The sequence below is a fragment of the Emiliania huxleyi genome (genome assembly GCF_000372725.1).
Source record: "Emiliania huxleyi CCMP1516 unplaced genomic scaffold EMIHUscaffold_269, whole genome shotgun sequence".
Lineage (NCBI taxonomy): Eukaryota > Haptophyta > Isochrysidales > Noelaerhabdaceae > Emiliania > Emiliania huxleyi.
This window is the reverse complement of record NW_005200019.1, coordinates 59,213-74,906: the sequence shown is the minus strand read 5'-3', so window position 1 is coordinate 74,906 and position 15,694 is coordinate 59,213. Positions and strand designations below refer to the sequence as shown.

Sequence of the window (15,694 nt, the reverse complement as noted above, 5' to 3'; positions counted from 1 at the left end):
CACAATGGAAGCCCGGAGCAGCAGGGGAAGACTACCGAGCAGCGACCAGCGTGGTCCGACAGCAGCTGAAAGGCCGGGGAGGACGAGAATATCCGCGGACACGAGGGAGGAAGGGGGAGGGAGAGTAGTGCGCCTCGACGCAGCCGAGCGAGCCGTACTCCTCCTTGACGCGGCGCGTCGACCGGCGCGTCTCTTCAAAGTCGTCGATCGCCACGCGCCGCTCCCCCGCCACAGTCCACCTGACCGCAGGGAGAGGCGGGGGAGCGCGTCAAGAGTCCCACCCCTTCCCCCTTCCCCCCTCCCCCCCCCGCAAGAGTTGCGCCCTTCCCGGCCGTCCCGAGAGGCATGGGAAGAGTGAGGGGGCGGCGCGCGCACCCCAGCCCGAGCGGTGCGCCGCCGTCTCCCGGCACGCCGCCGCCGCCCCACAGCTCGAGCAAGTGCGACCGGATCGAGACGTGCGAGAAAGAGACGCTCCTCTTCCTCTTTTCGGTCCGCGCGCTCCCGAGCATCTGGAGCGAGTCCGCCGCAAGCGCCGCGCCCGGGGACGGCGCGCGCGCCCTCTTGCCCCCCCTCACGCAGGGGCCACCCTCTCCCCCCATTCCTGCGTCCGCCCGCGCAGTAGTGGCTCTCCCCTGCAGCACCAGGCGTGCGCGGTGTGAGCGGCGCAAGGCGTGCGATGTGGCACGGTGGCGCGAGCACCGCGCGAGGGGGCGGGCGTGGGCGCCGGGACGCGAGGGCCGCGTGCGCCCGGAGGTGGGGCTGGCTGGTGCCCCGGGAATGGAGGCGGGCCGGGGCAGCGCTCTCGTGTCTTTTACCCTCGGCGCCGCTTGCAAAGGAAAAGAATTCTAATGGGGCAGGACACTGGCACGACAAGGGCGCGGACTGGCGCGGACTGGCACACACACCGGCTCACCACCGGAGCCGCCTAAGCGACTCCGTTAAGGAAAAGAAAAGCGTTTCGCAGCATCTTTTCAGCGGGCCGGCGACGCCGCCCGCCGGCTCCGGCCCCTCACCGATATGCACTCGGGCACGCGAGGGCGAGGCGATTCGCGGCGCCTCGTCGGCTTGAGGACCCGGTCGTCCGAGTCGGCGATCCTCAACCTCACTTCGGGCGCCGCGCACGCCTCTGGCGTTGCCCTGCTCCTTGTGGTTGCTGCTCTCCTGGGCGTGGTGGTGCGTGCCGCTCCCCGGGACTCTTCCTCGCCGCCGCCGGCCCCACCACGTTGCTGCGCCCCGGAACCTTCCGCACTGTCCGCTGAGCTCCCCTCCTCAGACTCACTCAACTTAGCCTTCGCCCACGACACCTAACCAGCACCTAACCTGACGTGTCCCGCACGACACGCCCGCAGGCGACGGCGCCAGAGATGGCCGTGCAGGCGCTGCTCGCGTGCAGCGTCGGCCTGCGGCGAGGAATCCGCGCCGACACGCTCGCCCTGGTCGCCGCTGTCGTCCAGCGGCCCTCGGGCGTCGGACCGTGGCGCTCTGCCGTCGGGGTAATCCTTTCGCTCGGCCATGGCGCATTGGTCATGGGGTGCGCCTGCGGCACCATCGCGGGCGTCCAAGTGGGCGGGGTGGGACTGGTCCACGCCGCGCGCATTTCAGGCGCGCTCGCCCCGTGCGTCGGCGCGATCATCCTCGTCGGCCTGGGCGGCGAGAGGCTCTGCGGTTGCTGCTTTCGGGTCTTTGCCGCGGCGGGCACCCCGACATCGGTCCTTCTCATCGGTCTGCTGAGCGCGCTCGACCTGGACTGCGCCATGGAGGTGAGCCTTCTCGCAACCTACGTTCTCGAGATGAGGAGCCTCCCGGCCGCCTTTGCCCTCGCGCCGCCTCTCCTCTTCATTCTCGGCATGGCGCTCTCCAGCTCGGTCGGCGCGATGCTTCTCCTGGGAGTCTACGAGTGGTCGACGGATTATAGCCCGCCGACGCGCCGACGCTGCTGCGCCTGCCTCGACGCCCTCTCCGCCGCTTTCGCCATTTTTGCCGCCCTCGCCCTTGTGGCGGAGAATGCGGCGACCTGGCCGGACCTGGCCGACTCCACGCGGTTGCAATGGGCGGCGCAACGGACGAAAGCGCGGCTGGAGGCGCTCGGCGTCGCCACCGCGGCGGCGCTCCTCGCCCTGAACTGCACCATGGTGGTTGTCACGCCGTTGCTCGCGTGCGCCTCGTCCTGCCGCCGCCGGCCGCTGGTCGGTCCACGCGCCGAGGCGCTGCAGCAGCCACTGATGACTGCGCCGGGGCCCGACGGCCTCGAGCCGCCGCACGCGGGGCCGGAGGCGCCTAGGTGACGCGGGGCAGGGGAGGCCGCCTCTTGGCATGCTCCTCAGTCGTCGTAGCGGTCGCTGTGTATTGTGCGCGCCGAGGCATGTGTCTGTACGGCTTTACTGAGTCCGGGGCGGAGCTGTGTGCGTTCCCCTACATGCCTATATTTGCGACACTGCGCGTTGAGGATCTCTTGATATCTTTCGTTTATGAGGATCTCATATGCCGCCCAATGACCATTGCTCTCTAACCGTGTGAGGGGGACGAGACGACGCGCTGGATGGGGCTGAGGGGGGCGTCTCCTCGTCTCGGCGGCCGCCTAATCGTCCCTAGCATCCCGCTGTCGCTGCTCGCGTGTGCAAAGCACATCAAGCCGCAAGTGGTGATCCCGGCAGTGACTGCTCCGATGCACCTGAGGCCGAGATCGGTATCATTCATAAAGGCGCTTGATGCCATGCCGACCAAGAAGCTAGTGCCGCCGGCGAGGAAAAGCCACCACGGGCCATTCAGAAGCCAGGCGTGCTGCTCGACAAACTCTTCCACGGCACTGGAGGACAGAGAGTTGAGGCGGCGATAGATGGAGGCTGATGCGATGGCAGAGAGCAGCGACAGCTCTGCGCTGACGAAGAAGGCGATCGCAGCCCCGTAAGATCCCGGGTCATCCGGCTTGGCCATCCAATCGATCTGGTCCAGCGCAAAGCCGCTGAGAATGGCCCCACCGACGCCCGTGTTGGTCGCACAATTAAGCTCTGTTTGTTTTGTTTCTTGCCTCGGGGAGAGGATTGTGGACGCGGTGGATTCGTCGTGGCGAGGCGAGTGCGCAAGCACGGCCGCGTTCGTCATCCCGACAAACGCAAACTTGATTGACAATTGAGCCACTGTTGCCGCACGCGCGCCCGCCGAACGGACTGGACAACCAGGCGCGGACTGGCTGGACTGGACAGGAGACGACGGCACGCTGGAGAGAGATAATAAAATCGGAAGAAAGCCCAGCCAGCAAAAGCAGGCGGGTGACTGCCATCCATCGATCGGGAGCTCAGCAGTAAGTACAGCGGGTGCCGGAGAGGTTGCTGCGTGGTCTGCACGGGTGAGTCACGTCGGCGTCAAAGGAGCGACGTGCGACCTGTCAGAGCTTGATCTCCGATCTCAGGACTCAGCGGCGTCGAGTCGTCTCCGGCGGCGACAATTTGGTACCTCCCCAGGACGCGCAGAGGCAGCTGAGACCCCGCCGAGTGGACGGGCGCACACCGCGCCACCTGCCGAGTGCCCCCGTCTATTCAGCGGGGTCGCAGCTGCCTCTGGAAGGCGCCGAGAGGTACCAAATGGCGCAAATGACCAAAATCAAGCAAGATTGTGTAACGCGGGCTGTGCCACTGAGCACTGTGAAATGGAAGGCACACCGGTGCTGTGTGCGAGAAAGAATCGGTCGGCGGGACACTGCGAAGAGAGATAGGAAGAGGCAGGCGCCCAAGGGTGGGCGACGGCTAACACCGCTCGAAACCTCGAGAGCACAGGGGGACGAGGAATGAGCTGCAAGAACAGCAGAAGGATCAGCACTCAGCAGGCCTCATGTAACATTTGCCTCCGGGCACGGCCACCTCTAGCAATCCGTTCTCACCACTCCTGCACACTTGCTGCTCACACCGCGAATATTGCCGCAAACCGGCGAGTGGGAGACTATTGAGAGTGACCATCACCGCCGCTGCGGCTGCGAAACGCAGGTGCCATGCCTACCGCGAAGATTGCACTGTCCGCTATGGGCGCGTGGGGGTTGTTCATCGGCACGATGCTGACGACCTTCCCCGCCAACATCCTCGGCGCGTACGGCATCGACTTCTTTGAGTGCCCGGCAAAGCAGCCTCGCGGCGCTCCGGTCTGCGACGAGGTCAAGCAGAAATCGGTCGCCTACAACATGTTCGCCATCATGGGGATCCAAGCCATCTTCACTGCTGCGCTATGCATCAACTTCGCCCGCGAGGGTGTCTCGCAAAAGGCGCAGTGGCACTCCAAGCCCTGTATAGCGCAGCCACAAGGTAGCGCTCTCCCTCACGCCGCTCGGAAGCACCCGCCTCCCAGGCTCGCTCCGTCCTGTGCTTCATGGCGATCCCGGCACATGCGTGGTTCGTGGTCAGCGAGATCATGATCCTGCCCAACTGGCCGGCGGCGATGCCGAAGGAAGGCCTCTACTTCAACATCGTGCTCTGGACGACCTTCATCATCCTCTCGTACCTTGGCTGGAAAGAGTCGGGCGCCGCCCTCCCCGACACGGACGCGCTCATTCCAAAGGGACGGTTCGGCACCCCCCTCCTCGTGTGGGCGATCAACAATACCATCTCGTATGGGTTGCCCCTCGTCCTCCTCCGCGACAAGATGATGGAGCAATACGCGGTGCGTGCATACCAGACCTCACCACCCGATAGTGCATGTGGTGCACGTACACGTAACGCACGCACGCATGGCACGCAAAACCTTAGGTGGACTCGTTCATGGCTGGCTTCACCCCCGACGTAAAGTTTCTCATCGACACCGTCCTGGGCAACACCGGCAAGTTGTTTATCAACAACACCGCGGCGGTCATCGCGATTTGCTCCGTGGAGCCGACCAATGAGGACACGCTTTACCGGCTGTCGCGCGCCGTCGTTTCTGTCGGCTGGTACTACCTCGGCGCCTTTGCGATCTGGGCGAACGTCAACTTCCTCCTCGACTTCGCCGACCCCATGCGCACCTTCCAGTTTGTCAAGGACTCCGCCGTCATCCAATACGTGAACCACGCAGTGGTCACCGCGCCGATCACCATCAAGAAGGCGAAGTGAAAAGGGCGTGCGCCGTATAGGCTGAGTCCCGAGAGCGCCTTGCCCTTGCCGTGAGCGTGGCGCGCGGTAGCGTTCCTGCTGCACACACTAGAAAGGGAGGCAGGTTGATCCGCCCGGTGCCGCGGAGCGCGGTCCGGCGTGTAGATTTGGCCGGATTTTGCTTGCACTGTAAAGAGCTTGCGGGGGCGGGGGTCGAGAGCGAAGGCTTGCCACCATGTATGTATGTATCTGATTGATTGACGGGAAGGGGAAACACAGTCCGACCAACGACTGGGATGTATCTGAGGTCGCGGCTACTCTCCTAAGCTGTGAATCAGACGCACTTGCCTTCGGGGGCAATCCCGCTAGGGTGGGCGTGCTTTCACAGCCTCACGAGAGTAGGTAGGTAGGTAGAAAGGTGAAGAACAGCCAGGCTCGGACTGGACACCAACGCGGTATGGGTGGACGCTGGACAGATGATGACGACACGCACGAGCGACACACAGACACAAACAGGCTCACAAGACACACAGCCAGCGGGCTGCCACACACCCTGAGTCGGCGTACACATAACTCAGGGCCACATCCTCCCTGTCGCCCCCCCCAGCACTCCACGGTGCCAAGGGCACAAACAAGGGCACAACTCAAACAACAGACGACAGGAAGTGACATGTGAGGCTAGAGCAGCTTGCTCCACCTCTAGCAATCTCACCGGCCTGCGAGGCACGGACGAGACCGTATGTGGGGTCTAGTGATGTGTCTATGGACGCTCTCCTCATGGGCTAGCTGCCTGCGGCTAGCCCTTCTCGCACTCACAGGCGATGACAATCCAATGTATGAGTGTATGCAAGCTGAGGCGCGTGTGCTAAATCTAGGCCGCACGTCGTGGCACTATGACGGAGGTAGACGTGCGGCCGCAGCGCGCCCACCACAGTCTCGGTGGGGCGCGCGTGTTAGCAAGAGAGTTGCGGGGAGAGCCATGCCCGACTTTTCGGAGGCGAGCCCCACGCCACGGATGCCAGCCGTGCTTTCGCGGGAGTCGTCTCCCAAGCCGCGTCCCGTCAGCACTGTCCCCGAGTGGTCCCGCCTCGGCGGCACACACTCTCGACCAGGACAGTCCCGCCAACGGAAACGTGTCGCGCGCCGGCGACGATTGCGGCGTGGTCGTTGTGAAGCGAAGATCGCACGACCACCGCCCTGCTTCGCAGACCGGGCAAGGAGGGGCCTGCTCCCGTTCCGCGAGGAACAGGAGGTCTCCCCCCCTCCCCCGGCCTGAGCAGCGACATGTGGAAGGCAGCCCCTTGAGTCGAGGGCGGCGCTACCATTGCGCCGACTCAAAGACCAGCTAGGTAGTCCGTTCAGTAGCTGGTCTCGCCGCCCCGCTCCGCGCCGCCCGCCGCCGCGCCGCGCCGCCGCCTCGCGCAGCCGCCGCGCCGCGCCCCGCCCGATGATTAATAATTAAGATTACCCGGAATTAATGAGTGAATTAATCAATTAAGTGAGCGCCCTCGCATCACCCATGACTCGACCAGTGTGAAGGTGAAGAGATGTCACGAGAGTAGCTCGCGGCGGGGTCGAAGAAAAGAATTAGAAAGTGACGGATTTTAGCGTTTCGCGCGATGTCCAAAAAACGGCCGGGCGCAGCTCGCGCCGCTCGCGCCGCCTGACCTCCGTCGCCACCGCCGCGGCCTCGCCAAGCACGCCGCCGCCCACCCGCCTCCTCGACCTCCCCACGGAGCTCCTCGTGCGCGCCCTCTCTCGCTGCGACCCCGCCGACATCGCTCGCGTCGCGGCCGTCTCGCTGCTCTTCCACGCCTCGCTTGCGGAGGAGGGCATCCGCTTGTGGGCGCAAGAGCGCGGCTTCGAGCTGCCGCCGCAGCCAGAGGGCGAGAGCTGCGCCGTGCGGTGGCTGTGCTTTGCTGCGTTGCTGCACGAGTCCAACCGGCCGGCGAGGGCGGCGGCAGGCGGTCAGCACAGCGTCTTCATCGACGGCGAGGGGCGGCTCTCGTCGTGCGGCACGGCAGCGGAGGACGAGGAGGGCGAGGAGGGCGAGGAGGAGGACGAGGAGGACTTTCCGGGCCTTCTCGGCCACGGCGAGGGCGTGCTGCAGCTTTAAGACGCCGACCCGTCTCCCGTCGCTCCTCGGAGGCGAGCGCGCGATTGGTGTGGCGGCGTCAGGACTTTTCAGCCTCGCTCTCTCCGCGGACGGCACCGTTTGGTCCTGGGGTTGCGGACCGGGCACGGGCCACGGCGACGTGGAGGACCAGTGGCAGCCAAAGAAGATCGACGCCCTGGCTGGCCAGCGCGTTGTCGCTGTCTCGGCAGCATTCGCGCACAGCTTCGCCCTCACCGCCGGCGGCAGTGTCTGGAGCTGGGGCGGTGGACTCTTTGGCCGGCTGGGCCACGGCGACGAGCAGAGCCAGCTGCTGCCCAAGAAGGTCGAGGCCTTTGCTGGCCGGCGCGTCGTCGCTGTGTCGGCAGCAGGCAGCCACAGCCTCGCGATCACCGCTGACGGCGCCGTCTGGAGTTGGGGCTGGGGAGGCTACGGCATGCTGGGCCACGGCGACCAGCAGAGCCAGCTGCTGCCCAAGAAGATCGAGGCCTTTGCTGGGCTGCGCGTCGTCGCTGTGTCAGTGGGACACGACCACAGCCTCGCCCTCACTGCCGACGGCGCTGTCTGGAGCTGGGGCGATGGAGACTATGGCAAGCTGGGCCACGGCGACTGGCAGGACCAGCCGCTGCCCAAGAAGGTCGAGGCCTTTGCTGGCCAGCGCGTCGTCGCCTTGTCGGCTGGAGAGAGCCACAGCCTCACCCTCACCGCCGACAGCGCTGTCCTTACCTGGGGCCACGGCGGCCACGGCTGCCTAGGCCACGGAGAGGACCTGTCGGACCAGCTGCTGCCCAAGAAGATCGAGGTGTGGTCGCGGGAGTGAGGGGGGGAGGGGTGGGGGCGGGCTAGCACACCCCTTTCTCACAGAGCAGTCTCCCGTGTTTGCCCTCGGGCTTCTGCCTCTCCCTATCTCTCGTCGCAGTCCCTCTCCAATTCTCGCAGCGACCTTCATATGTGCCAGAAGCTAGGCCAGTGAAGAGGGTGGTGTGCGGCTGCGGGGCCTTTGCGCTTTGGTCTGATCAGGTTTCTTTGTTGACTTGTGATGAATTGTAAAATTCTTGTGTCGGACAGCGGCGTTTCTGGCGACATCCGACAACAGTCAACAGCGCTGCGACCCCGCGAAGTGCAAACGAAGTGGCGCGGTGCGGTGGACATGCTCCCACGTTGCCGACGCGGCGCCGGTTTTTCTTTTGGGGCGCTGTGGTGTGTGGACCCTCTATACCTCTGGTCTCGACGACCAGAAAGCAGAACATGTGTGCAGTGTGGCCCCGCGCGGAGCGAGTGGAGACACAGCACACACCGCCTCCCCGCTTGCTAAAGGAGGGCGCGCGCAATATGCCGCTCCTGCGCCGCGCGAATTTCGTCTCGGATCGCGGCGTCTGCCGTGTCCTCGGCGGCGGTGCGACCCTTCCGGTCGAGGACGAGCGGGCTCCCGCCGCGCTCCAGCAGCAGCGACACCGCCTCGGGCTTGAGCTTGAACGCCGCAAAGTGGAGCGGGAACTGGAGCTTGTCGTTCGGCACGTCGCTGTCCGCGCCGCCCTCGAGGAGAGCCTCGAGAGCAGCCGTGTGCCCGCGCCGGGCGGCGCGCGAGACCGCCGTGTTGCCAAGGTATCCGCGCGCGTTTGCGTCCGCGCCGGCGCGCAGCAGCAGCTCGATCGCCGGCGCGTGCCCGTGCTCGGCCGCCCAGATGAGTGGCGTGTTCGAGCCGGGTCCGCCTGAGGGGTGGGTGGGTGGGTGGGTGGGGGGGTTAGGCGGCGAGGCACAGGCAAGTTGGACGAGCAGTGTGAGCGGTCGTTTGTTGGTGCGTGCGTGCGTGCGTGTGCGTGCTCGAGCCCCGCCTTCGTGCGCCGCCAGCTTGTCGGCGGAGAGCGACGCGAGCGCGGCCGTGTCTCCAGCGGCGGCGGCGGCGGCGGCGGCGGTGGCGGGCGACGGTGGCGGCCGCTTCGCATGCAGCGACGGCTCGAGGAGCGGCGAGGCGAGCCGGAAGGAGCCGAAGAGGAGCGCGGCGAGTTGCGCGAGGTTCGAGACGACCAGCTCGGCGCCATTGGTCTCGCCGCCCTCGCTCAGCCGCCTGCCCGTGTCGAGGAGGGCCGTGGCCGCGCCGGCCGCGCGCCCGAAGCTGACGTCATTCGAGGGCGAGTCCCCAACCATGCAGACCTCCTCCATCGAGCCGACCCGCCACAGCTCGCCAATGTGCAGCAGCGCCGCAGGGTCCGGCTTGGACGGCCACGCCGCGTCGCGCGAGATCGCGGGCGAGAGCGGCGCGCTGCGCCACAGACTCTTGTGGAAGTGGGCGACGGTCGCATCGCTATTCCGTGTGACCAGCGCCGACTGCACGCCGTGCGCCTCGAGCCACGCAGCCAGCTCGGCGGCGCCAGGCATCAGCGCAAGCGTTCGGCGGCCCTCCGCCTCCATCTCCTCGACGACGCGGCACGCGGTTTCGTCAGCGCGCCAGCGGGTCGCCAGGATATCCTCGCCTCGCGGCACGCCCGCACGGCGGTACATCTCCCCAAAGTCCAAGTTGGGGACCGTTAGTGTGCCGTCCATGTCGAAGACGACGCCGCGCAGAAGCGGCTTGGTCTCGGCCATCGTCGCAAGTTTACGCTGAGCGGAGGTTGGCGCTCGGAGGAGCATACACAGACAGCCACGAGGTCCCGGCTAGCCCCAACAGCTTGCCTCCACTCACTGGCAGGCCCGCTCTCCGCGGGCAGCTAAGGGACTACAGGGGGGCTTGGGTTTGAGCTCGTGTCGCGTGTGGTTGCCTAATCGCCAAACAAGTGGGCTCGCTCCATTGGCCCATCTCGGGTTGGAGCCTGGTGCCGCGTGTGGTTGCGATATCGTCGAGAGCTCGCTCAAGCCCCCGGGGCGGGCCTAAGAACCCGGGGGCTGCCGCGAAGGCGGGCCACAATTGGTCGCGGGGCTGGCACCACTGTGTTCCACGTTCGCTTGGAGCCGCCTCAATTATTGGTTGCCGATGGATTCCCTTGGGCTTCCTCTATAGTGGGTCGGGCGGCAAACCGGGATGAAAGTGTGAGTGTTTAGAGTTGTTTGGTTATTGCGTGATGCCGTCGGCGCCGTCTCTCCTCGCCAGCTTTGACGGCGGAGTCCGTCATCTTCTCCAACCCGCCACCAAATATCGGCAGCAGTGCCAGCCCCGGCAGCTCCCGGCAGCCGTCTTTCGCTCCTTTCGTCGAGCCACGAGGTATCTGTCCGGACCGTCGATGCGGGCGGCGAACACTCGTTCGACCATCGTAGACGACGCCCTCACCGGCGCCCCCGCGTCGTCGTTGGCCTTGTTCGCGGCCTTGTCTGCTGCCCCCTTCAGCCTTCTCCCGCAAATTGGGGCGCAAATCGAGCTGCGCCCGCACTGTCGCCATTGCGTTCGTCGCCTGCGAGGCAACCTTCGCCACCTTGGCCTTCCTCTCCCGCTCTGCCGCCGCCTCCGGGTCCTTGCGGCGGTCCGCGGCGGGTTGACGGTTGTCGCCGGCGTCGGCTCCGCAGTGGCAGGGTATGTGTATATAATTGTGGGCATATGGGCGCGCCGCCCGCTGTGCTGCATGCCTTTGTAGATTCTCTGACTTGCAAAAAGTCTGTGGTGCAAACCCTCCAAAAACTACCAAAAACGCTGTCAGCTGTCACAAGAGGCTGACTAGTGACTTTTCGAGGCACCATCATCGGACGGATGTCGACGAGTTAGGTCGCTCTTGCGGTAGCCAGGTAGCCCCCCATACTAGTAGCACCAGCCATTGGCCTCAGGAAGCGCGGGTGAGGGCGCTGGGAGCAACACGCCTCACGCGGGAAAAAAACATCAAAAGTGGTCATGTTGGTGACACCACCCGTAAGTCCTAGTGTGGACGATTTTTTTGCGGTATCGTCTTGATGTATCTCTCCAATATCTGACTGTATCTCCCCGTATCTCCTTGCATCTCCTCGCATCTCCCCGTATCTGCCCGTATCTGCCCGTATCTGCCCGTATCTCGTATCTCCTGGTGTCTCCCGGGACCCGGCATCTCCCAGTATCTCCCGGTATCCCGCCATATATCCCGCCATATCCCGCCATATCCCGAGGTTACTTTTTGAGACTGGGAACCAGCAAGTGCGCTCGCCGGGCCAAAAGGGGGGGTGGGGGGGGGCCCCTAAAAAAGGGTTTTCCCGCCCCTCCCCGGGGGCCCCGGAGGGGACCCGGGGTTCCCCCCCAGCCCCCCGGGGCGGGCCCCAAGCGTGGAACCAAATTGAAAACGGAACGGGGCCCCCCCCCCCCCCTTGGGACCCCCCCCCCCCCTGGGACCCCCCCCCCCCCCCCCAGTCAACACAACACGTATTCTGGCGCGCACTGCGTTTGCAACAAAGAGTTATTGCAATTTCGCTCAAAAGAAACACGCACGACCCCCGGCGGATGTAGACGGCGGGAAGACGCGGCCACGGGGGCGTATGGACTCCGTATCCCTCGAGCCGTCCCACGTCGCGCTCGTGTTGCTGCGGCTCGCCATCCGCCGCTTCGAGGCCGCGCTGACGCCGCGCGTCAAGCAGTGGGCGCGCGAGACCTGGGGCGACGAGCCGCAAGGCGTCGCGGCCGAGGAGCGGGAGCGGCTCAAGACAAAGCACGACTACGTGCCTCGCTGGGCGCAAAAGTGCCGCAAGTGCCTGAGCAAGGACTTTGCGCGCACCTTTCACTCGGACTACCTCGACGAGTGGGACGCCTACCGCCTCGGCGAGGTCATCCAGCGCCACCTCGACGCCTTCAAGCCGCCGCCCGCGAGAGCCAGCGATGCGGCTAGCGAGATCTACCGGAACCGCGTGCACCACGTCGGCTTCCTGCGCAACAGCCTGGCCCACCCGTCGCTCGGCCAGCCCTCCGTCTCCGAGTGCCTCGCCGGCAGCAAGGCCGTCCTCGAGGTGCTGCGAGCGCACGGAGAGGGCGTCGGCGAGGCGGCCCTGGCCCTGCCGCTGCTGCAGCGCATTGCCGAGGCGGAGCGGCGCGCCGAGCCGGGCAGCCCGTCGAGCGTGATGAGCGAGGGCACGCCGCTCGTCGTCGACCTGACCGTCGAGCTCAGCGACGAGCAGCTGCGCCACTCGGTGCTGGAGAGCGCCCTGCAGCACGCGGCGGCGGCACTGGGCGGCGCCATCTGCGAGCGGTGGGAGGGCGTGCCGCCGCCGTGGCTGAAGCTGCCGATGGACCTGGCGGGGACGCCACCGGGCGGCGGCAAGTCCATCTGCGCCGTGCTGATGAGCCACGGCAAGGAGCTCAAGAAGAGGTGGCCGGCGGCGGCGAAGAAGAAGGCGTCCCTCGAGCCGCTGATGGGAAAGGCGGGGGCGCTGCTGGCGGCGAGGCACGACCGCGAGCACGGAAAGCTGGACCGCTTCGACTGGGCGCGGGTCGGCGGGTTGGTATGCGAGCTGGCCGGCGCGTTTGACTCGCTGCAGCTGCCGGCGGGCCGAATGCGGGAGCTGGCGGCGGCGAGGGGAGGGGCGGCGGTGGCGGTGCCGGTGAACTTGCGAGGCCCTCCCAGCGCGAGCAGCCTCCGCATCGGCTTCCGCGATCCGCGAGGCGCGCACGGCTACCTCGTCGGCCGCGACAGCTTGGTGGAGGAGGTAGCGGCGCTGCTGCGAGACTCTGCGCACTGCGTCGCGGCGCTGCACGGCGAGTCTGGCGCCGGCAAGACGGTCGCGGCGATCGCGGTCGGGTTCGCGACGCAAGCTGAGCTGCCCTGGCAGGAGTTCATGCAGGGCAGCTCGCCGCTGACGTTCCGGCAGGAGCTGGCCCGCTTCGCTCGCACGCACGCGACCGGCTTGGCGGCGGACGCGGAGGAGGAGGAGGCGGTGGAGGCGGCGCGGCGGCACTTTGCGGAGAGCAGCGGCTGGCTGCTGATAGTGGACGACATCGGGGCGGGCGAGGCGGCGCTGGCCGGCGTGCTTGCGCTGCTGCCGCGAGGGAGCGACGGGCGAGTGGCGGGGCGGGTGCTGCTGACGAGCCAGCGGCGGGAGGCGTGGCCGGAGGAGGTGGCGGCGTGGGAGGTGGGAGGGCTGAGCACGGACGAGTCGATGCAGCTGCTGGCGGCGGGGCGGCCGCCGATAGGAGATGCGATCATGGACGACGAGGAGGTTGGAATGCGGTGCTACTTGGAGGAGGAGCTGAGCAGCGGGCAGGGCGGCGCGGCGAGGGCGCAGCTCCCTCTCGACGTGGCGCTGCTCAAGAGCGCCTTCGTCGGCTTGCAGGACAAGAAGGGGCCGGACGGCGCGGTGACTGAGACGGCGCTGGAGCAGGCGCGAGGCGTCATGCGGCGGTGGCGGGCGGAGCCGATGCCGAGTCTGGAGGAGGCGCACGACGTGCAGAAGCGGTGCGTGCGGCGGCGGCACGGCGCTGTGCGGGAGCTGATAAGGCGGCTTGACGAGTGCGGCTTGGAGGTGGAGGTGGGTGCGGCGCGGTCGTTGCTGGCGATGCTGTCGGTGCTGAATGCGGACGGCGTGCCGTCGCGGCTGTTTGCGTCGCGGGAGGGGCTGGGCGAGGGCTCTGGCATGGGCGGCGGCGCGCTGTTTGGCGACAGCGGCAGCTTCGCACCCGCCGCTGCGGCGCTGGAGGCGGTGGGACTGGTTCGCATCGAGGGCGGTGGCGCTTTGCACATGCACCAGCTCGTGCAGCGGTCGGCGAGGCACGTGCTGACGCGTGCACCGACCGCGGAGGAGCTGCTGCCGGAGCGGTCGCTGGCGGAGTGGGGGGCGTTGCTGGCTGTGCTGCGGCGTCGCTTCGCGTCGCGTGCTCACAGGCACAGCCACCGAGAGGAGGTCGACGCGCTGCAGCCATGCGCCGAGGCGCTGCACGAGGCGGGCGTGCTGTCGCCGCTTGGGCAGGCGGGGCTGGCACACGGCCTTGGCGGGTGGCACCGCGACAAGGGTGGGATGGCTCACTGGGAGGTGGGGGAGGCGCTGCTTCGCGAGGCGATGGCGACGACGCGCGAGACGTTCGGCGACCGGCACCCGGACACGCTCACCTCGATCGACAACCTCGGCTCGCTGCTGGAGGCCAAGGGCGACCTGGACGGCGCGGAGGCGCTGTATCGCGAGGCGCTGGTGGCGATGCAGGAAACGCTCGGCGACAAGCACCCGAACACGCTCTCCTCGATCAACAACCTCGGCACGCTGCTTGGCAGGGACAAGGGCGACCTGGACGGCGCGGAGGCGCTGTACCGCGAGGCGCTGGTGGCGATGCAGGAAACGCTCGGCGACAAGCACCCGAGCACCCTCACCTCGATCAAAAACCTCGGCGGGCTGTTGTACGTCAAGGGTGACCTGGACGGCGCGGAGCCGCTGAGTCGCGAGGCGGTGGAGGCGCAGCGGGAGACGCTCGGCGACCGGCACCCGAACACGCTCGTCTCGATCAGCAACCTCGGCATGCTGCTAAAGGACAAGGGCGACCTGGACGGTGCGGAGCCGCTGAGTCGCGAGGCGCTGGAGGCGCAGCGTGAGACGCTCGGCGACCGGCACCCGGACACGCTCGTCTCGATCAACAACCTCGGCTTGCTGCTGCAGAAGAAGGGTGACCTGGACGGTGCGGAGCCGCTGAGTCGCGAGGCGCTGGAGGCGCAGCGAGAGACGCTCGGCGACCGGCACCCGAACACGCTCGTCTCGATCAACAACCTCGGCTTGCTGCTGTACGCCAAGGGCGACCTGGGCGGCGCGGAGGCGCTGTACCGCGAGGCGCTAAAGGGGTTCCGAGAGACGCTCGGCGACCGGCACCCGAGCACGCTCGGCTCGATCAACAACCTCGGCACGCTGCTGCAGAAGAAGGGTGACCTGGACGGTGCGGAGCCCCTGAGTCGCGAGGCGCTCGAGGGGTTTCGAGCCGTGCTGGGCGACAGCCACCCGAACACACGCGCCGCTCTGCAAGTCGTGCTGGCGTGCAAGCGAGCGCTCGCCGCCAGTCGGCCGAAGCAGGGCCCGAATGAGCGATGCGCTTGCGGCTCGGGTCTAAAGTTCAAACGGTGTCATGGCAAGGCCGCGTCTTCGGCGTAAGATTCTGTGTGTGAAATGAGAGAGAGTCGATTACGCTGCTATTTTCATTAGATTTTTAGTCTCTCACGCCTCCCCCGCCACCACACAGCACAAACAAAAAAGAGCCCGACCGCGACTCAGATAGCAGAGACACGGCGGTTCGGCGGTGTGGGCGGCGTAAGGCCGAAGCTCGGCCATCACCAATACACATTCATCCAAAAAATTGTGGCCACCAACACACGACTGAGTGGCCCGTCCCGTGGGGCCTCAAAGAGCCCCAAGTACCGAAAGGGGGAGGCGTGGACAGAGCGGCGGAGGGAGGAGAGAGGGGCGCAGCCGTCGAGGCCGGCGGCGGCGGCCTCCGGCCCGCGTGACGCGCCTCGGGGGCCGGGCTCTTGGCTCTGGCTCAGAGCTCGACGGTCTGGTCTTGGTAGGTGCCCGCCTTGAGCGTCTTTGGCTCGGGCCCCGCGTTGGCCACCTTGACCGCCCCCTTGAAGGTGACGCCCTTGGCGAAGACCACCTTGCGCGGTGGCGGCGAGCCGGT

At 66.8% G+C, this 15,694-nt stretch overlaps 4 protein-coding genes across 4 annotated transcripts; 3 read left to right on the top strand and 1 right to left on the bottom strand.

Annotated features, from left to right (window-relative positions):
• Nucleotides 1-1,017: 1,017 nt before the first annotated feature.
• Nucleotides 1,018-2,285, top strand: EMIHUDRAFT_115833 (hypothetical protein; the record flags this gene model as incomplete). Its single annotated transcript, XM_005777127.1, has 2 exons — nucleotides 1,018-1,173; nucleotides 1,350-2,285. The coding sequence occupies 2 exons, from the start codon at nucleotides 1,018-1,020 to the stop codon at nucleotides 2,283-2,285; spliced, it is 1,092 nt and encodes a 363-aa protein (XP_005777184.1).
• A 1,719-nt stretch (nucleotides 2,286-4,004) lies between these two features.
• EMIHUDRAFT_367632 (hypothetical protein) lies at nucleotides 4,005-5,316 on the top strand. The gene is made up of 3 exons (XM_005777126.1): nucleotides 4,005-4,252; nucleotides 4,336-4,647; nucleotides 4,734-5,316. The coding sequence occupies exons 1-3, from the start codon at nucleotides 4,172-4,174 to the stop codon at nucleotides 5,070-5,072; spliced, it is 732 nt and encodes a 243-aa protein (XP_005777183.1). The 5' UTR covers nucleotides 4,005-4,171; the 3' UTR covers nucleotides 5,073-5,316.
• A 3,046-nt stretch (nucleotides 5,317-8,362) lies between these two features.
• On the bottom strand, nucleotides 8,363-9,887 carry EMIHUDRAFT_443814 (hypothetical protein). Its single transcript, XM_005777125.1, has 2 exons — nucleotides 9,000-9,887; nucleotides 8,363-8,876 (listed from the first exon to the last, which is right to left on the bottom strand). Exons 1-2 carry the CDS (start codon nucleotides 9,793-9,795, stop codon nucleotides 8,476-8,478), a joined length of 1,197 nt encoding a protein of 398 aa, XP_005777182.1. The 5' UTR covers nucleotides 9,796-9,887; the 3' UTR covers nucleotides 8,363-8,475.
• Nucleotides 9,888-14,094: 4,207 nt separating this feature from the next.
• Nucleotides 14,095-15,030, top strand: EMIHUDRAFT_52639 (hypothetical protein; the record flags this gene model as incomplete). The annotated part of the gene is made up of 1 exon (XM_005777124.1): nucleotides 14,095-15,030. A coding segment is annotated over one exon (936 nt), but the record flags the coding sequence as incomplete, so codon positions are not given.
• Between the last annotated feature and the right edge of the window lie 664 nt (nucleotides 15,031-15,694).